We start from the raw sequence: 21219 nt of genomic DNA, 5'->3' as shown, positions 1-21219 counted from the left end.
CCACCCTAGCAGAATTGGCCCTAATAGAGATGGCAGCCCAGCTTCGTTCGTCTCCAGAAAGCCGTTATGTTAACTGGATGGATCCATTGAAGATTTGGGGAAGACCATGGTTTATTAATTTGAAATTTATTTAGGGATTTCAGACAAAACGTTGTACCCATTTATCATTTACCCAAACTAAGGTCCACGCAACCTGTGAATGTCCTAGAGAATGACATGTTAGACTGTCGTATTGGAATGTTCAAAGGTATTCGTGCATGGTCCAGCTAGATAAACCCCTGATTCCGCCTCTGGAGTCTTTTACATTTTCTACATTCTGCTCACTTAAAATGAGAATAATTTGCTTTTATTTGTCGCTGCTCCACTTTGGGGCATTCTTTCTGGATACAGATCGCAGCACATCTAGTTCCTGCTCCTGAAACTTGAACCAAAATGGTAGTTTCTCATATATATGACCCATAAAGTGTGCATTTTCTCTTCTTATGCGACTATTCCTAACTGATGACTTCGAGCCCATTAATCTAAAAAGGGGTTTGGAGTCTTCAATTTGACAAATTGGGAGTCCAAGGTGGGGTTAGGGCTCCAAATAAGTCCACTCTGAAGTTTTCTTGGCAAACCATGATCAATTGCTCTACTATGCGTTTTCATGATGTAACGTTTGTATGTTGATTGAGCTGTATGAATTGGTTTTTGTTGTTTTAAAAAAAAAAAAGATCCAATAAAGTATGGTTTCGTTTAGTAATTATCAGTTTACCTGTTTTACAGGAGGGATTTGGGTTCCATGCCGTCTCCGGTGGTGCGAGAGGCGGAGGTATCTGTGGCAGCTCGGCGGCGGAGTGCTCAGAAGAGAGTTTCGAGTATCCTTTTCTTGGTTGTGTGACAAGAACTTTGTAGTGTCAGGCTTCTCGTGTGCATTTTCACATTTTTCATGTGGGTGTCTCCAAGATTATATAGATTGGTCAGGTGCCAGGTGGAGCACTGGACTCTAGTCCTCCCCAGCTGTCTGCTCTGTATCTAGCTCATTGCATCCTCCTTGTCTGGTGCTGGCCAAAGACTGGGAGCAGGAAGAAAATACTCAGATTAAAAAAGGCAGTCCTCACTTTCGAAGGGATCGGTTTCGCAGCAAGTCACTTCTGCAAGATCGCACTAAGCTAGTTAAAATTGTCTCCAGGTGGCCCACGTTCCCTTCAAAAGACCTCCTTGGAGCCACATCCCCCAAACAGTTCTCGCCTAATCACTGGTCGCTCTGGCAAGCACCATTTACACCATTTACACAAGCAAGCTATTAAAATGGTTCTACTTTGTACTCTACCCCCCAAAACTGTTCCAAAAAAATAATCCTGACACCTCTCCAAAGCAATAGTACTCGTATGCTCTTTCTCTCTATACCTTAACGTTTATGTGACAAGAACTAGCCAACCCCACTATTGAACCCTCCGGACTTGTCTGGGAGTGTTACTGTGCGCTAATAATCCTCAAATCGGCACATTTCAGGACAAACGCTTCATGTCTGGTTTGGTCTGAATTTATTGTGGATTAGAATATGGAGATGCAAGGTCATGGCAGGATTATTGCTGGGGAGATTGTGTCCGGATTATAGCTTTGTCTCAGCTTGCCTCACATTTATAGGGAAGTAACTTTACCTTCAGTGTGATGTTGCACAGAAACTGCCATGCTGCAGTTTATCAACCGTGCCTTCTATTAAATAAGGGTCTGTGGCATCTGCTTCTCCTCTTGGAACTTTCAGCTGTGTTTCACATAGTATAATGTAACTCTATGAAGTGTTGCCCAGGGCTTTAGTTAAATTTGTTGCCCCTAACCTCCAGGGTCCGGTTCCAACAGCCTCAACTGAAGACCTAAATTCACAGCCATGCAATTGCAAGATGTTTGCTCAAAGTCTTCCTTCTGTCCCCTGTGACAGTATCCTCTTCCTGAGTGCAGCTGTGTGGGTAATGCTGACCATGGGTGCCGGGTGCCGCTCCCCTCTATCAAGCAGGGCATGAGGGTTGTTTGGGGATTATCTCCTGCAAAGCCCTCCACACTTCAGCCAGGGAGCAGTGGCATGTTGCATGTGTACTCCAGGAATGCTAGACTGTCTAATGAATTATGCAGATCATTATTTTTGTGAATAGCAAACCTTGGTCTTGGGGGCCCTTCAGCCAGGCCCGCTGTAATTGCACACCTCGCATGTGATGGAGATGGAAGAACAAACAGTGGGGGAGCACCCTGATGAAGCACAGGTGAAGTTAGACCACTGGGAAGCTGCTTGGTGAGCCCCTGCATCTATTGTAGAGCATCATGTCCTCTATGGAGCTGTATGAAGCTAGGTTTTCTTTGTGCATGTGCCCGCAGACTGTGCCATTCTAGATGGATCGCGCCTTTGAACACTTGGCTGTTTAATGCAGGAAACCTGCATAGGCACAGTAGGAGCCCACCAATCCTCAAACAGAAACTTATAAAACGCGGCCAAGGGAAGGCATAGGTGTGAGTTTGGAGAAGGAATAAATTGTGCCAGAAGTTGGAGAAGGGCGATGATTGTGGAGCAGAGGAGTCTGGAGGAGATACGAGGAGTTGTTCAGGAGGAGCCGACGGTGGCAGTAAGATCCGAAATGGGAAGGGGAGAAGAAGATGAGGATGTGTAAGGGGATACTAGAAGTGGGATGAGGAATGGAGGTCTGATGACGTGTTTATTTAAGAGTGGAGGAGGTGGAGTGAATAAGGTGTGAAGAAGAGATGAACGTAGAGGAAGGCACCCCTGTTGTCTATATGGAATTCAAGAAAGGTGGGCGATGATGCAAGCATGTGGTGAGGCATTAAGGAGATGCTTGAGGAGACCATGTGAGGCAGGCCTTTCGAGGAGAAGCAGAGAAACCAAGTTTTCATCGGGGCACTGAAGAGGAAGGTCGGAGGAGAACCCATCTGTAGGGCATGGATAGGATAGAACCCAACACCAAACACCAGTATTTTTGTTCTGTGCCCTGTCCAGGTCCCTGTCTATGTGGTTACATGGCCCTTATTGCAGGGCTGTTGTTGCCATATGGAATGGACATTGTTGGTCGTCCCCGAACTTAAGCAAGCATATCGCCAACCTCTATTTGGCAGGAATAGTAATTATTTACTGGCAAATCACCATCCACTTGGCATTCCTCAATGACCATCGCATGACAATCCCTCTGTTATGCCAGCCAGCCATTATCTGTTCATGAAACATGCATTTCTGATAATGTGGTGTGTATGGACAACTGTGCTCATTCCATCTTTGAGGCACTGTTATTTATCTGCTGGCCAATTGACTGTGTATTTGTGTGTTGTGTTTTCTTTGGGTTGTTCGCACCCCTCGTACTCCACTCTTTTGGAACTCGAACAGCCTCACAAGCATGGTTTGTACTGTAAAATCTGTGCAAATGATTCTCTATCTTGCAATACAGGTTTTTTGTGGGATTGTTCGTAAGGCCATGATCATCACCCCCCCCCTTCACCCCTCCCCCATACTTCTGCATCCGTTCTCGTTTTTGGATGTGAAGTGAGCAAAGAAACACAAAATAACCAACTGCAAACATGACAATTCTGAGGCACAAGTCCCGTAGAGAGTACGTCCTGTACATGGTCAAGATGTTGCTTTGACGCATTGTGAGGTTTGGCTGTGCTACTGTACCTTGCATTTGCAAGTTCGGTACCCCACCATATTTAATATCGCTATTTTCAGAAATTCACAATGAACATTACACAATAATATTTACTTTGTAGCCTGGTCTGATAAAAATATGTGGAAGGGCTGTTGGTGCTGCTTGCCTACACTCCACAACTTTTAGTAAGACTTCCTAGATCGCGCCAATAGTTACCACAGTGCATTACTATATAACTTATAGTTTGTGCAGAAAATTACTAGACACCAGCACTGGATCAATACTACATTCTTATGAACATTAGAGACATGTTGTGGACTTATTGCTGTGTGAATAATTTTCTTGGTATCGCTCCTTTTTTGCTTTTTTGGTGACACCCGGTGCACATGCTAATCAAAACTAGGGAAAATATAGCATTCCTGGAACAGTACGTCTTTAAAATCCTAGTTCAGGGCAAACTTTTGAAAATACAGCATGCTCTTGATTTCCTGTTCTTGCATTATTCTTCGATAAACATAAGTAAATTGTGATATTATAGGTTTACAAATGTATTATTCGAAACCGATCTACCGTTTGCTAATGCCTTTTATCCCCTCTGCACTTGGACACACAGTGGCCCAGTGGCTGTAACGTGGCAGCGGAGGGAGTGGATGGGGTAAATGTGAGGTTTGCTTTCAGTTTATGGTGGTGGTCTCTCATGTTGCACTGTTTAGCTGCCCTCCCACGCTAGTCTGATGGTGTCCTCTGCAACAGTGATTTGCTCAAATGTACCCATACATAAGCAGTCCTTCCTGGCCCCTCTGTCCTGCTACCTGTATCCTTATTTGTGTCCCATTCTTCAGCCAGCTTATAACTGTCTCTGCACCCCAGAATGGACCATCGCTCTGCTGCTTTGCCCCCACATATGCGTCCTTTGTCTACCAGTCGGCAAATGGGAAGCCAGCCTGCAACATAAAACGGGCTGGTAGTCCATCTCTTGAATGGTGGTAATAAACACGCAGCCCCTGCTTTTTTATTATATTTATATTTATTTTTTATTTTTTTAGAATGTAACTTTTGCTTGAGTTATTTAATATCAAGTCATTTGCTCATGGCCTCTCCCCTTTCCTTGTTTTTCCATTGCATGCTTACTGGGGCACACGCTGCTGTATAAACGGATCACTGCCGTACTATATTGCATTTTGAACAATTGGCCATTCAGAGAGCATGCTTGCTTGCCTGCTTTCAGAGCAAGTTCTCGATCACATGGTTAAACCTATTTGGCGAGTCCCTCAACTAATGCATTTCCCACGCTTCCTCTACCATCGCTCCCTTCTTACCATGTTTTTTCGGTGATTTAGGCAGACTCTGTGATGGAGTTCTTGCAGGCCACTAGATCGATTGGTTTCACCGTCAATCATCCGGAGGTTAGCTCAGCGGCAATGTGCTCGCCTTGGAAGCAAGACGACACGAAGCAACACAGGTTCGATCCCCGTGTCTGCGCTTAGAAACCTCTGGGTATTAAGCACGTTATAAATAACCTATCATATCGTACCCTAACCTTGCAAGTCTACGAGCATGCCACAGGTTTTGATCTCATATTTCAGGAAATAATTGCTCACTTTAGGAAGCGTTTTGGAGGTGGGGCGGATTCGACTTTCCTCCAGATTAAAAAAAATAAAAAAACTGCCTAGACATCAGCATTTTGGATTAAAATCAACGTATTTCAAAAGTACTTTGGAGTTTCTGGATGCACATGTCATGTGATGTCAAAACGTCTAAGGCACAACTTCTTGCCCAAATGGCTACTAGGGCACAAAGGCTGCAAAAATTGCCAAGAGTTTAACCCGATATAGGGAAAAGATGTGTTTTATTTTGGGCTTTGCGTCATTTATTTATTTGACTTTTAGTAAAGCGCCTCACACCCATAGGTCTCGGGGCGAACACACACACACACGCACACACACACGCACACGCACACGCAGCGAGGCGAAGTTCAGTTATGCAAGGTTAAAGAGATGAGTCTTGATCTTTTTCTTGAAATCCGACAGGGGTATTATCTTTCTCAGGTCAGGAGGAAGGGCATTCCAGGACAGGGGGTGGGGGGCCTGAACATTGAAGGTGGTGCCACCAAAACCTTTCAGTTTAAATTTCGATTGTTGGAGTCTTGCCTGATCAGAAGATCGGAGTGAGCGGCAGTGTTGGTAGACCTTAGTGCGTTCACTGAGATAGGAGGGGTCCTGGAGATTGACATTTGTTACTCAGCGTTAGGGCCTTGTGAGTAACGCAATGTTTCACAGGGAGCCAGCGAAGTTCCCTCCACACATTAGTCATGTGAACTCGTCTGGCTAGACATTTAGTTGCCCGGACTGTGCCATTTTGAATCACCTGGAGTGCTGTAAAGTTCGCCTCTGAAGTGCGCAGAAACAAGCTATTACAGTAATCCGGGCGCAAGTTAACCAAGGCTTGAGCAAGGAGGGACATGTTCCCGGGAGACAAAAATGGATGAATGCGGCCAAGAGGTTTATGGATGTAGCCACAAGATACCCATAGGCAACCTGGCGTTTCATGGTAGGTTCGGCATCGAAAATGACCCCAAGGGTCTTTACACTTTTTCGCCACTGGGATGGTAGAACCCGCGATATTGAAGCTTTGAAAATCTGCAGATGGCTTTTTCAATCGAGGCTCCATGGCAAAAATCTTAGTTTTATCTTTGCTCACTGCCAGCGCATTGGCTGCCGTCCAGGACTGGATGACGCCATACACCACGTTAATGGTTGCCGTGTCTTGCGTGTAGATACCAGAGAGCTGCCGGACAACCTGGGTGTCATCAGCGTAATTAGCATATTGGACACCCAGGTCGTCGAAGTGTCCGGAAAGGCAGGATATAAATGTTAGCCATTGAAATACAGGAACCCTGCAGTACCCCACAGAAGATGGCATCTGGAGTGGATCCAGCAATATCCACCGTGAACGCTAGCATTGCAGGGTCCCACGAAAGATGCAACCCACCGAATGGCAGCCTCGACGCAGCCTGCTACCTCTCGGAGGCTAGTGACCAGACTGGAGTGATCGACAAAGTCAAAGGTCGCAGAGAGGTCCAGCGGCATTAAGAGGGTGGGATGGCCATTATCAACGATAAGGTAAAGGTTGGATATTAAATCAAGAAGGGCAGCCTCAGTGCCCTGTCTTGCTCATTTTCGAGTAGGGGGAGAAAATGAATTTGTTAATTTTAAGGGCTGGTACAGGCCTAGTATTAGACCCAGGGATGGAAGAATCCACCCCAGAGAATGGATTAGCCTTCGGCACAAATGGCTGCCTGATGTTTCATGATTTTATGTTTGAATTCATTGTGGATTGCCTAACACCACTTTGAATCCTTAGTGGGAGTTTATCCCACGACTGAGCTCTTTCGAGCCAGACTTATCCTGGGAGATCCTATTATTGAAGGCAGTGGTCTTAGCATCCATGATACCTGACTTGATGTGCCGCTTGTTTGTAAAAGGCAAGTGTGAGTGGCGAGGGGGGATTTACGCCAGTTTCTTTCTGCTACCCTTTTGGAATGCTTCCAATCAAGAATATCCTGATTGAACTAGGAATTCTTAATGGCAGCTGGTTGATTACTCTGGATTGGAGGTGGGTGAGAGAGATGACCGCTTCATTCAGGGTTCCCACGAGAAAGGAGCCCAAATCGGTGGCATTCTCAAATGTTTCAAGCCTGATGAGCTTGGTTTTAAGAATGGGTGATAGGTTCTCAGGAACAACTTTTTAAAAGTTTCTTGCTGTTGTGGTATCACTGTGGATAACATTGGGCCACTGGCGGGGGCAGGAGGATGAACGAGGGAAGACGCAAGAAATTGATCGGAACAAGTGCACGCTCGGACTGAGATGTCAGACGCGGACAAGCAGTGTGAGAGGATCCAGTCAAGAGTGTGGCCTGCGGTGTGCGTTGGTTAGTTCACAAATTGGGAGTACCTTATAATACCTAAGGTTGACAGAGGTGGCAGGTTTGTCAGAAGGGTTATCCTCCCAAAGGTTGAAGTCACCAAGCACGATGACAGGAGTGCTGGCTTTAGTTAGCCTGTTTAAGAGGCAGATGAAAAGAGGGCATAACTCTAGGTGGTCGATAGAGGGCAAGGATGATTAGGGAGACCTTGTGGTTTATTTTTATCACTAGGCAGTCTGTCATCGGGAGCGTCGCAGGAGATTAACTGGCAGTTCAGGAGTTTATTGCAAAAGATGGCATCCCCCACCCGCTTTACCCTGCAGATCACTCCAGAATAGGTTATAATGAGATGAGGAGGCCAAAGTGGCATCCGAGGGAGTGGATTCATTAAGCCAGGTTTCTGTAATCCTCAGGAAATCGGGTACCTCCTGAGGCAACAGATCCTAAATTTCAGCCCTTTGAAGCAGGAGTGATCTGGTATTGAGGAGTGATGAGCAGAGTGGCACATCCTGCGAGAGCTGATCTGGCTTGTTCGCTACGGATGAAAGGTTGGAGGTTAAATGAGCACCAGAAGGCTGCCCTACCAATGTACGATACACATTTAGTGAACAGGAGGCGGGAGGAAAAATGGCCTTGCTCTGCAAACCGCGTAGTAGCGTGGCATCGCTGGAGCATGTCATCATAAGGACACAATAGCAAAGATACAAAGGCAGTACCTGTCAGCAGTACGATCAGAGTTCCCTAGGATTGAAGGAGATAATTTGTCGCAAAGGTGGTATTTGAACTTTCAGGCAACTATGACAAGGATTCTGACACTTTGAACAGTGTTTACACTGCAATACAGACGTGGATTGTCTTCAACTCCTTAAGGGTCATCTAAGTTCTACACCAGATTTTCCTACCCAGCTGCAACATGTGTGGCACCTCTCCCGACAATTATCAATCCAAAGGGCCTTCTTGATCGTAGCCGGTTTGACAGCTTCGCCTAGTAACGTAGCATCCAGGGTCATATCCTCTGCCAACCAGTCTACCACAAACCTTAGCTGGGCAGCCAAATAGTATAGTTCCAGCCAAGACAGTTGCACACCCCCATCTTCATATATATGAAAAGATGTGCGCAGTGCAATTTTCCGCCTACCATTTCCCCAGATGAAGCTCCCAATAGTCAAATCTAGAGATCTAAAAAAAAACAACTGGTATGTAGAACTGTACATCAACAAAAAAGAGAAGTCGGAGAAGAGCCACCATCTTTACTAATGCTAAACTCCCCATCGGTGACAGTGGCAATCGTTTCCAGAATTCAATAGACCGATTAATACTGTCCACGGCCCTAACTGCATTACGCCTGCGCGTGTCCTCGGCTGAATGTTACAGATTCACCCCCAATATTGGAATGTATGCAACTCCTGTTTAAGACCCAGATCGGTTAAATCTCTAGGGTCAAGATGTTGCATCCCAGCCAGGGGGAATATGCATGACTTCATCTTGTGCCCGTGGTGCCCAAAAGCCCTGCAAACGCGTCAAGCACCTCAGAAATCAACAGCAGATTGTGGTCCGGTTCGCTGAGCTATAGGAGCACATCAGCATAGTGAAATCTGGTGTTTGGACCCATCTAGCCCTATGCCGGCTTCTCAAACAGACCGCAAGTGGCTCCAACGGCAATATATACAGCACCTGTGAGTGTTCATCCTTGTCTGGTGCCTCCTTTTTAATATCTCACTTCATTGACATGTGCTTTGCTGTGCGTACCCTGGCCGTAGGGCCAGAATACATCAGTTTCACCCACCCGAATGAAGCCCTCTCCAAATCCCTGCAGCGTTACGTAAATCCATTTTCAATAAACTGAGTCAAATGCCTTAATGGCATCCAACAACACCACTACATAATGGGCCTTTTGGGAATTCGATCTCTATAATGTTCTGCAGCATTTGTAAATTCAGGGAGGTGCTCCCTCCAGGCACAAATCCGGTCTGGTCCTCCTGTATCAATGGGCTGATACCACAGTTAAGGAGTTTGGCCAAAAGTGCTGTGAGGATTTTTACGTCCTGATTAAGAATGGAAAGTGACCTACACCATTCGTCCACGGTTTGGTCTTTACCTGGTTTATTGACTGCTATAATCACTGTTTCCCGCATACTGTCAAGAAGGCAACCCAATGCATAGTCCTCCTCAAATATCCAAAGTAAAACTGGGGGATAGCGCATCTCTGTATTCCTTATATAACTCTGTGGTAATTCCAACCCTGCCCGTAGTCCTAGTTTTTAAAGACTGGATCACTCCCTGTATTTCTTCTACCATCAGTGGCTTGTCAAGCGCACACGCCTCGGCGTCTAGCTTCGGCAGCTGTTTCAAAGACAGCGTATCGTCCACCATAGACATAACTACATTCCCCGAATGTCCATATAGAGCCTGAAGGTACACACTAAATGTGTCCATCACCTGGGAGCGCCAGACAGCACCACACTCATCCGAGATCTCTGGAAATGGGATGGTGAAGGGATTCATTTCTGCACAGCTATGCAAGTAACCTCCCAGGTTTATCCCCTTCTCTGTGAATGCGATCAGTATATGTATCGTAGTCAAACCTATTGCCACAGTGCAGAGTCTGCAAATCTAGAAGGACTTTCTTGTCACTAGGCTCCATCATCCATCCACTCGCTTCTGCTTCTATGCGAATGAATGTTAAGCTTGATACTGTTCCTGGCAATGCTCGCGCAAGGAATTAACGACAGGTTAGACTCACCAACTTCTGCGATCCTTATTGCACAACTTCTACTGCTTCTGGTACAACTCCCCTTACTTCTGGCTTCACTTGGGACCCACACCATTCCTTGTCGAAGGTGTCTCCAGTCCGGCCACTCGATTTAAGGAGCTCTTCTCGCTCCTGAGACCCACAGTGTTAAAACAGCTTCTCGTCACACTTCAGGCACTGCAATTTCTGCAATCAGGCTTACACAGGGGAAGGCAGTCTTCCTGCATGCACGCCTTTTGCTGTGCAACCTTTGCACTTCAGAGTTTGGGGGAACAGGACCCTCGCAGAAGAAGCTGTTGAAATCTGCTGCTTCAGAGTTCAGGCATCCCTTTGTTTCTCCCACTTCTGCCTGGATTGCGATTTCTTCTTTCTGCCTCTGCTACTGCATAAACTCCAGCCATAGTTCCAGCTCCTCTTTCTCTCCTTTTGCCTGCCAATGTTGGGGCCTTTTACGCCTCTCGGGTTCCTTCAGGCGTGAGCTGTTAGGCTTCATTGATTGACTACTACAGCATACCTCTTCAACCCTCTTCCCCGTCCCAGTCCCCAACAACAAAGTTAGTTGGGTTTTAAAGTTGGATTTATTTCCCTTATATTCATTTAAAGATGAATCATTACAATTCGTTGTTGTAGAGGAAGGCAATAATTCTTATTTCCTTTTCATTATACATTTGGGAATTGAGGATTTGTATCCTGAAATACCTTACAAGATATTTCTATTAAGGTCTTTACAGGTTTAAAGTCATTTGCATTCAGAGACCCAGATCTTCTATCTGGTTCATATACATCATAATGGCAATGGGTCATTACCCGTTTTGTTAACTTTAAAAAGGTCCTCCCTTTTTAAAGGACAAATACTGTGTCTTATCCCACAGTATCTCATCACCACCCTGGGCCTAGTCTCCTCCCAGGTGATCCTCCCTCCGTTCACCACCCCCAAGGTCAGGACCAGGAAGCGTCTGCCTTTCCCTGGCCACCTGGAATGAGAATTTAGGCAAGGTTTCAGTGAGGGATCCGTAGGATTCTTAAGAATCCCCTCTTGACAAATCGGTCTCTGGCCATGTCACAGGCCCTAAACATTTTATGCAAAAATTCCCTGAAATACTAGGTCATTTTGAAAGAGTTTCAGCTGTAAGATCCTAAATTTACTTAATCTACGTACTTTCAGAGGGCCTGTAAGCCTTTCCTTCAGTCCTTCTGTGTCAGCAGACCGAGATCAACTTCCCATCTCGTGCCTACTTTTAAAGACTTGCGTTACTATATTGTAGAGTTAATCAGTAAAATCCCATAGATTTCCAGCCCTGAAACGATCTCTAGGGCAGGGAAAGAGAGGGACTAGAAACCAGGGAATTAACGCCCTTAGCCCAAAACCAAGCGGTAATAACATATCAGATGAGAGGGAGGGAAGAGGTACAGCGCCTCTCCCTGCATTATAAATGAGGCTGGGAAAGCCCAGAAAAGGGTTGCGCTTTGTGGAAGTTGTATCCGCTTATCCAAGCTTCCGTGATACAGAGGAAAACAAAGACACAGATCTGGCTCAGTTCGCCGCCAGGCTGTTTTAGCATATTTTTTGCAACATTTCTTAGAGGGCATGCCCACCCCTCTACCTCCTCGCCTATAATCACCTCCCTATCCCCCACCCCAAAAATCAATATCAAGTGTTCCCTGCTGTCTCACCAAATGCAGTGAAAGCTGTGACGAGGTTGGCGGTCACTGAAGACTCTCCCACAGAGAAGAAAGACTGTTCCAAGCCTTGCTCCTGCAGAAGTAAGTTGCATTCCTTCAGATTGAAGGGGTTTTTAATCTGGGGACCTGGGAGAGAGCAAGAAGCCAGGCCAAGAGCCCCAGGCATCGCCTAGTGGGAACTAGAGGGTGAGGAGCTATAATTTCCATCTGCAACCCAAGGCTGAAGTGGAGAGACTGGCCCATGGCATAAGGAGAAGTACAATATTGTCTGCTATACAAGAAGACTGAGAGGTGGTGGGAGAAATACACTCAACTTTTAGGCAGCTGGAGATGATCCAGAAGGGACCCATCATGGTGAAGGAGGAAGATTTCAAGGGAGAAGAGCCATCTAATGCAAGGCTTGGATACAAACACCCTGACGCAGGGCTTTCAAATTGCTGGGAGCTATTTAGCTGCTGGGTATCCCAGAAGCGCCTGGTTAGTTTGACACCAACCACTACCAGGAGCTACCTTTTGGCTTCCCAAGCCAACTGGTGCCACACCAATATACTTATCTAACTTTCACTACGTGTCTAGGAATTGGTATGAAAGGTGCTTTGGGAAACCTTATAGAAGACATGCACATGTCCGGGAATATGTTTGTATTGCATGTTCTTGTTTTGATATGGTTATGGTGCTAAAATATACGTTATGCACTATCTGTATGAGGTAAATGGTTTTTATTTTGCACAGCATTTTTATGTACGTCGGCTTGTTAAAATGTTTGAGCTTCTGCCTTATGTAATTGATGTTTGGCAGATTTTATGTTACTTAGTAGTTTTACACCTCACTTTATGAATTTAATTTCAGAAAAGAATACAATTATATTGTTAATTGGAAATCTGTGAATTTATTGAAACCCATGTGTCCCTTAGGAACATTCTTTTGTGTTTTGGATCGCATGCACTGGACACAGTTTGCACCTCATATGGAAGATCACTTTGTGGCATGCAATGTATTGTCCCCTTGTTCTGCTGTTGAGAGAAAGACTAAGTGTGCTAGCCTCACACAGAAAGATAGCACAGCTCTGAAGGCATCATGAAGTAAGACCCGGACAACAGCTACAAAGTTCAAAACAAAATGGTGTATTAAATTAAATGTCAGGATGGTTGAAGGCCTACCTTGCCCTATGCTAAGGTGGTATTTCCGTAGCTGAACAAAACTAAGGAAAGTCAGAAAGTTCAACTTAAGGTCTGTCTGTGTCCAAAACCTATCCTTGCCCTCACAACTAAAGCTAAACCAATAACCAAAGAAACAGTGATCAAACAAAGTTCTGAAATTCTTTCAGCTCGTAGCTTCCTTCTTAGCTCCCCTTGCCCAAGTTCAGGAAAGTTCCACAAAAGTCTTTATCACCTTTCCCAAGTTCACACAGCTCCTTGAGGTTCCCTTCCCCAAGTTCAAGGCAACAGAGTTCCAAAGAAAAGGGTTCCTGAGGGTCCGTCCTCAAGACAACATTCTAGTTCATCAAGCCTCAGGGTTCACTTCGCCAAGACTCCGTGTCAACTTATATTTGGTTTCAAACGTCCAATGTTTAATACAACTCCAGGTCAACTTGACACTCCTTCTGGATTGCATTAACAGTTCACGTAAAGTTCTCCTACTTGGTTTGTTTCACAGTGTCTTTGTCCTTCACCATTGAGGGTTCCCTGGTTTTGGACCATACGGTTCACCCATCACAGGTCACGCAACCAGCAACCCTAGGCTCTTCAGCCCACGCATGTTCTTCTATATTTTCCGGTGTGCAGATTCACATTCATTTAGATTCTCCTTGTTGACCTCTTGGCTGTATGTGCAGGTTCACACACTCGTGGCTGCTTCTGTTTTGAGTCTTGGCTATGCCACAATGTGTTGCACAACTATTGCCAGTCTTTGGCCGTGCCTCATGGTAGTCATTCATAAAGTTCACTTGACTTTGCCAGTTCACTTTGTGGTGGTCTTATTTATTCCTCACCTTTCCCATTGGCCTTTCATCATTTCATAGCTTTGCCCGTAACTTTTTCAATTAGTTTGGTACTCAATATTTGCTTAATGTTTCCTTTTTCAAGTATTCACATATTCATATTCAAAAATGTTCGCTTTGTTATCCAGAACTATGCTCAATGACTATCAGATTGTTTGACATTCATAGGTTTCTTATTTCATTCAGCACAGTCAGAATACCCAGCAGTATTAGCAGAACGCTCCAGATAGTGTTCCCTTGAGTAAACTCGCCCTGTATGCATGACTGCTTTCTGCAGCTTCGCTGGTACCCTTCTGCGATCCTCCTGGATCCATAATCTTCGCCTCCCTCACAGCCTCCGAGTGCTTCCCTCGCTCTCCCGTTGCCGCGGCGGCTGTGGGCTTCGGGCAGAGCACAGTCTTCTGCTGTTGCTCTCCGCAACCATAGCTCGGCCGGAGAGTTAGACCATCTCACGGCCCGCACTCGGCCGAGGCATCCCTCTCTTCTCCAGAATTCACTCTGCTCCCAATCCTGGCTCCGACTTGTTTCTCTGGAGGCCTTTTCATTCCCTGCTCGCACAGAGGCCTCTGGCCTCATGCAGGTTTCAGCCCTCGCACCGGTCTCTCTCCCTGGCGTGCAGCCCCCATCTCTTATAATCTCGGAGTATTAAGGGCCCATAGGTATGGGTCAGTAAGATCAACTGCCTGATCGCTAGTCAACTTATTACTGGGAGATGTCTGTGTTCCCCAATGGTATGCATTCAATTCAGTCGCCTTCTTCATCTCAGTACCAGAATGGTGAAAATACCTATTTGTATTCACTACTCCTAGTCCCCTCTTCCTCGTCTGAGTACTCTGGCCGGTCCAATGAGGGGAGATGTACAAAATCCCATAAAGGCTTGGAGGGTTAGGTTGATTTTCAGAGGGAAAAGGGGATACCATGTCTCACCTGTGGGTACCCCACTCTCCCCCAGAAGCCTCCACCGAGGTGATCCTCCCTCGCTTCTCCACCCCTATTGGCAAGATCCAAAAGCGATGGCCATTCCCTAGCTACCTGAAAAGAGGATCCCAGGAGAATAGGAGTTAGGATACCCTCAGGTTTCTCACAAAGCATAGATACAAATATTACGGTAGAGACGGCTACAGAGAGCTATGAAATAATGGAAAATAATGTAGTGGCAGAGTTACACAAGTAGCAGCAAAGATGGATGGGTAATGAGGAAGTAAATAAAACAGCAAGAAATAAAGTCATCAAAAAAGCACTCTGGAATAGAGTGAAATACTGTGCATCATAGCAATTGGAAGACTGGTTCATAGTGTGGGCTTGTTTTGGGTTCATATAAGTTTATTTATTATTATTATTTTTTTTCCCTTTATCTGCAGAGCTCCTGGGCCGTGCTGAGTAACTTGTGGTAAGGGGGAAATCTTAATACCTAGGAGCTACTTCCTTCTCCTGCACCACGAATTCCAAATTTGACCCCCTGCTGACGCAAGAATAGGAAGGAAACTGAAGCTGCTAACACATGGTCCAGGCAAGGACCTCTAGAGTAGTTGACCTGGGACGCTAAGGAACTGCTTCCTGCCAAAAGCAACCAGAGTACCAAAGGCTGAAAATTTAAATGCACATCAGGCACCTAAGAAGGGGTTGTGGTGCTGGGGAATTGGAGAAGCCTGGAGGGAATGCTGGACTGGGTATGGGTTCAGAATCTTTTTGTTGTTTATATATGGGAACCCTTTGCTCTGTGATATTCTAGGGATGGCGTTTTAAGAATAGGTTTTTGGATATGTTTTTCTTCGGTCTTCGTCGGTTATTTGGAGCGTTCTCGTTTTTGAATTAGGGAGCTTTTGCTCAAGACCCTTTTAAGAATAGGTTGAGATCGCTCTTTGCCAGCGTTCCCAATTATTTTGTTTTTGAGTAGGGTGTCTCAACAGGAGACAAGGACTTCACAAGTGTTGGATCCTGATTAAAGGGAGAATCTTTGCTTGCTCTTCTTTTGGTTATCTGAACCCTCACGTTCTTCTTAGGATTTATGTTCGTAGGTTAGGCTCTGTTCATCTAATCCTAACTTCATTGAATAGTAGTTAATTAAGATACTTTGAATTGCACCTATTTGAGTTCAGTGTATCACTCCTTTGCCTTTTACAGAAAACATTTGTTATTAAGGTGCTTTACTTGAAAAATAATGTTTTGTGCTTGGCTAGCCTGATTTAGTATTTGCGGAGTTGGGCATAGGTGGAAATGCATGGTGTAGTATGTAGTAGTTTAGGTAGTAGTGGTAAATACCGGTTGAACAAAAATGTAAAATGGAGAACCCGCGAGAGACTTGTGGAGAATCCTGCGGATCCCCCACTAAAACCCTACCTAGAGTCTCCTCCCAGGGGGCCGGGAACGGGCAGACGCTCTCCGATCCCATTCCTGCGGGTGGTGTACTGTGGGAGGATCTTCTGGGTGGAGATCAGACCCAGATTGGTGGGGAGATTGCGCAGGCTGAGACACTGTATTTTACCTTGAAGAGGAATACTGTTGACCTAGAGGAGGCATTGATTTGCCATTTTGATAAACCTCGACCTCCTACTAAGAGTCAAAAGGTAAAATCTGAAGGAGGGACTCCACTTAGGGTGAAATCCAAAGAACCAATCTTTTATACACTCAAGCTTCCATGTCCCCCACAATACCAAAGGTATACCAACAGGAACGGTAAACATGTGACCTTTCCTGCCCCTTCTGTCTCTCATAACCCTTATAATTCCTCTTAATACCATGGGAAGAACATTTTTCTTAAAACCTTTTAAATAATTGGAGAAATTAAACTTTCCTAAAAAGAACTGCAAGTCCCGGAGGAACAGCAGAATGGAGCAGGCGCTGGAAGGTCGGCAGTAACAGAAGCAGAAGTAGTAGAGCACAAGGCTTGCAGTTCACAAGGAAATATGACCACAGAAGGGACACCGGAGCAGAGGAAGGGCAGATTTCCTCTGCAGGCTCTGAGTTGGTCCTGTGCTCACAAACCTGGTTTGGCTGTGGCAGCATTGGAAGAGACTGGTAGCAACAGGCAGTCTTTCCAGGTCTGCCAACTTGCTTTGAATGTAGAGCTGAAGTTGTGCATTCTCCAAAGGGCCGTGTGCAAGTCGAGGGGAAACTGGAGAGTATGAGACTCACCCTTGACCCCCCCCATATAACTTTGCCCCCCCTGGACCAATCCTCACCAAACTTTTAAAAATAATTCAGAGTGGGTCATATACTCTTTTTGCAAGTTTGGTGAGGATTCGTCCAGGGGGAGCAAAGTTATAAGCCGCCCAAAAAGTGCTCTTCCTTTGGAAACAGCAACTTAATATTATACTTAAATATATAATCTGGCCCACTCTCCACTCTGAATTTTTTTGCAAAGTTTGGTGAGGTTTGGTCCAAGGGGGGCAAAGTTGTAGGCGGGGTCCCAAAACTTTTTTTTTCCCCATAGACATAATGGGGAAAAAAACTTTGCTCACGCCTACAGCCCAAACCGCTGGACGGATTTACACCAAATTTGCAGCAGGAGCGGCTCGGTCCCTTAAGCATGCTTTTTTTATTTGGTGTAAATCCGTCCAGTAGTTTTTTTTAAAAAAAAAAAGACACAAATGTAAGTGAACAAAAATTAGTGATATCTGTGTCCGCTTTGCGGTCACACTTCCCTGTTCGCTCCCCGGACAAGACTGGGATTGGGCAAGCGACTTGCGTGATGTCCGCGGACATCTGACGTGCTCTCCCATTGGCTGCAGTAAAGCGTGCAGTGCGTCTTATTTTCAAAGACGCCCGCCATCTTAGTTTATTGTTCGTATATTGGCATCTGTGGCAAGCTCTGCGGTGACTTCAGACTTCACAAGTGATTATCACAACGTCACCAGTGAAAATTCAGATGCGATAAGATCAGAGGACAGCGGGGCCTCCAATGGGGCTGTGTGAGGCTCATGTGGATTACACTTCCCCTCCTGTATCCCCCCACTCCCTGCTCATTACCCGTGTCTCCCTCCTGTACCCCCCACCCCCGCTCATGGCCGTGTCTCACTCGTATGCTCCGTGTCTCCCCAGTTCCCCCACCCACGCTCATGCCCTGTGTCTCCCTCCTGTTCCCCCCACCCCCCGCTCGTGCCCTGTGTCTCCCCTGTTCCCCCAACCCCTCTGCTCATGCCCCGTGTCTCCCTCCTGTTGCCCCCACCCTCCGCTCATGCCCCGTGTCTCTCTCCTGGTCCCCACCCCCCGCTCATGCCCTGTGTCTCCCTCGTGTTCCCCCCACCCCCGCCCCGTGTCTCCCTCGTGTTCTCCCCAACCCCCACTCATGCCCCGTGTCTCCCTGCTGTTGCCCCCACCCCCCGCTCATGCCCCGTGCCTCTCTCCTGTTACCCCCCACCCCCTGCTCATGCCCTGTGTCTCCCTGCTGTTGCCCCCGACCCCAGTGTCTCCCTCATGTACCCCCACCCCCCGCTCATGCCCTGTGTCTCCCTGCTGTTGCCCCCGCTCATGCCCGTGTCTCCCTGCTGTTGCCCCCACCCCCGCTCATGCCCCGTGATTCTCTCCTGTTACCCCCACCCCCCCGCTCATGCCCCGTGTCTCTCTCTTGTTACCCTCCACCCCCCCCGCTCATGCCCTGTGTCTCTCTCCTGTTGCCCCCCACCCCTGGTCATGCCCTGTGTCTCCCTTCTGTTGCCTCCCACCCCCCGGTCATGCCCTGTGTCTCTCCCCTGTTCCCCCACCCCCCTGCTCATGCCCCGTGTCTCCCTCCTCTTGCCCCCACCCCCCGCTCATGCCCCTTGTATCTCTCCTGGTTCCCCCCACCCCCCGCTCATGCCCTGTGTCTCTCTCCTGTTCCCCCCACCCTCGCTCATGCCCCGTGTCTCCCTCGTGTTCCCCCCACCCCCCACTCATGCCCCGTGTCTCCCTGCTGTTGCCCCCCACCCCCGCTCATGCCCTGTCTCCCTGCTGTTGCCCCCCACCCCAGTGTCTCCCTCGTTTTCCCCCACCCCCCGCTCATGCCCGTGTCTCCCTGCTGTTGCCCCCACCCCCGCTCATGCCCCGTGTCTCCCTGTTGCCCCCCACCCCGCTCATGCCCAGTGTCTCTCTCCTGTTACCCCCCACACCCCCGCTCATGCCCCGTGTCTCTCTCTTGTTACCCCCACCCCCTCTCATGCCCCGTCTCTCTCTCCTGTTGCCACCCACCCCCGGTCATGCCCTGTGTCTCCCTTCTGTTGCTTCCCACCCCCCGGTCATGCCCTGTCTCTCTCCTGTTGCCTCCCACCCCGGTCATGCCATGTGTCTCTCTCCTGTTGCCCCCACCCCGGTCATGCCCTGTGTCTCCCTGCTGTTGCCACCCACCCCCTGCTCATGCTCTGTGTCTCTCTCCTGTTACCCCATCCCCCCTCTCATGCCCAGTGTCTCCCTCGTGTTCCCCCCGCCCCCGCTCATGCCCCGTGTCTCCCTGCTGTTGCCCCCCACCCCTGCTCATGCCCCGTGTCTCCTTCGTGTTCCCCCCACCTCCCGCCCATGCCCCGTGTCTCCGTCGTGTTCCGCCCACACCCCGCTCATGCCCCGTGTCTCCCTCGTGTTCCCCCACCCCTGCTCATGCCCCGTGTCTCTCTCCTGTTACCCCTCATGCCCCGTGTCTCCCTCGTGTTCCTCCCACCCCTGCTCATGTCCGTGTCTCCCTAGTGTTCCCCCAGCCCCCGCTCATGCCTCGTGTCTCCCTGCTGTTGCCCCCCACCCGCCGCTCATGCCCCGTGTCTCTCTCCAGTTGCCCCCCACCCCCCGGTCATGCCTCGTGTCTCCCTGCTGTTGCCCCCCACCCCCTCTCATGCCCAGTGTCTCCCTCGTGTACCCCCCCACCCCTGCTCATGCCCCGTGTCTCCCTGCTGTTGCCCTCCACCCCCCCCCCCCGGTCATGCCCCGTGTCTCCCTGCTGTTGCCCCCACCCCCTGCTCATGCTCCGTGTCTCGCTCCTGTTACCCCCACGCCCTCTCATGCCCAGTGTCTCCCTCGTTTTCCCCCCATCCCCGCTCATGCCCCGTCTCCCTGCTGTTGCCCCCCACCTCCCGCCCATGCCCCGTGTCTCCCTCGTGTTCCCCCCACCCCCCGCTCATGCCCCGTGTCTCCCTGCTGTTGCCCCCCACCCCCGCTCATGCCCCATGTCTCCCTCGTGTTCCCCCCAGCCCCTGCTCATGCCATGTGTCTCCCTGCTGTTGCCGCCACCCCCTGCTCATGCCCCGTGTCTCTCTCCTGTTACCCCCCACCCCCCGCTCATGCCGCGTCTCCCTCGTGTTCCCCCAGCTCATGCCCCGTGTCTCCCTGCTGTTGCCCCGACCCCCTGCTCATGCCCTGTGTCTCCCTCGTGTTCCCCCACCCCCGCTCATGCCACGTGTCTCCCTCTTGTTCCCCCACACCCCGGTCATGCCCCGTGTCTCCCTGCTTTTGCCCCCCACCCCCGCTCATTCCCTGTGTCTCTCTCCTGTTCCCCCCCATCCCCCCTCATGCCCCTTGTCTCCCTCGTGTTCCCCCCATCCCCCGCTCATGCCCCATGTCTCCCTGCTGTTGCCCCCCACCCCCTGCTCATTCCCTGTCTCTCTCCTGTCCCCCCATCCCCCTTTCATGCCCCGTGTCTCCCTCGTGTTCCCACCATCCCCCGCTCATGCCCCATGTCTCCCTCCTGTTGCCCCACCCCCCGCTCATGCCCCGTGTCTCCCTCCTGTTACCCCCCCACACCCTCTCATGCCCCGTGTCTCCCTCCTGGTCCCCCCTACCCATGTCCTGTTGTGTTCTCTTTATACACCCCGCTTTCCCTTTCCATGGTGTCCATCTTGGTAAAATATTTTCCTTCCTACACCGGGACGCCGGTGTAGGAAGAACCTAGGATGCTTGTGGCCTTCATCCATTGAAAAAGACGTTATGGTTACGTTGCACTAATAAAAAACTACGAAATTCAGTGAAAAAACTTTGTTAAAGGGATGTTATGGTTAAGTTTCACTAATAGAAACCAATTAAATTCAGTGAAAAAACTTTGTTAAAGGGATGTTATGGTTCCAAGTAAAACCGAAAAACACTTGAAATTCGACAGTTATGGTAAGCTAAGCAACCATAACTCGTGCCACCACCGTGCAGTGCTAAGCCTAACACCCAGGACATCAAAGATGACATCACAAATGTCATTGATCACATCACATGTGCTTTTACCTTTCATGAAAAGTCTGTACAAGGGATTCTTAGTATAATGTTAATAAAAAAAGTATCAAAGATG

The 21219-nt window shown here is 48.3% G+C and overlaps 1 protein-coding gene across 2 annotated transcripts in view; it reads left to right on the top strand.

Moving 5' to 3' along the window:
* The window catches only part of NUP107 (nucleoporin 107), a 790450-nt gene that overhangs the window by 91952 nt on the left and 677279 nt on the right, over positions 1-21219 (top strand). For both annotated transcript variants that reach the window (XM_069629720.1, XM_069629721.1), the window contains one exon: positions 766-857. In XM_069629720.1, the coding sequence (XP_069485821.1) occupies positions 766-857 (92 nt within the window). The remainder of the gene's footprint in view (positions 1-765; positions 858-21219) is intronic.

The sequence above is a fragment of the Ambystoma mexicanum genome, chromosome 12, assembly GCF_040938575.1.
Source record: "Ambystoma mexicanum isolate Mex_15411 chromosome 12, UKY_AmexF1_1, whole genome shotgun sequence".
Taxonomy (NCBI): Eukaryota; Metazoa; Chordata; class Amphibia; order Caudata; family Ambystomatidae; genus Ambystoma; species Ambystoma mexicanum.
Note: the sequence above shows the minus strand (reverse complement) of the source record. Positions and strands in the feature narration are given on the sequence as shown.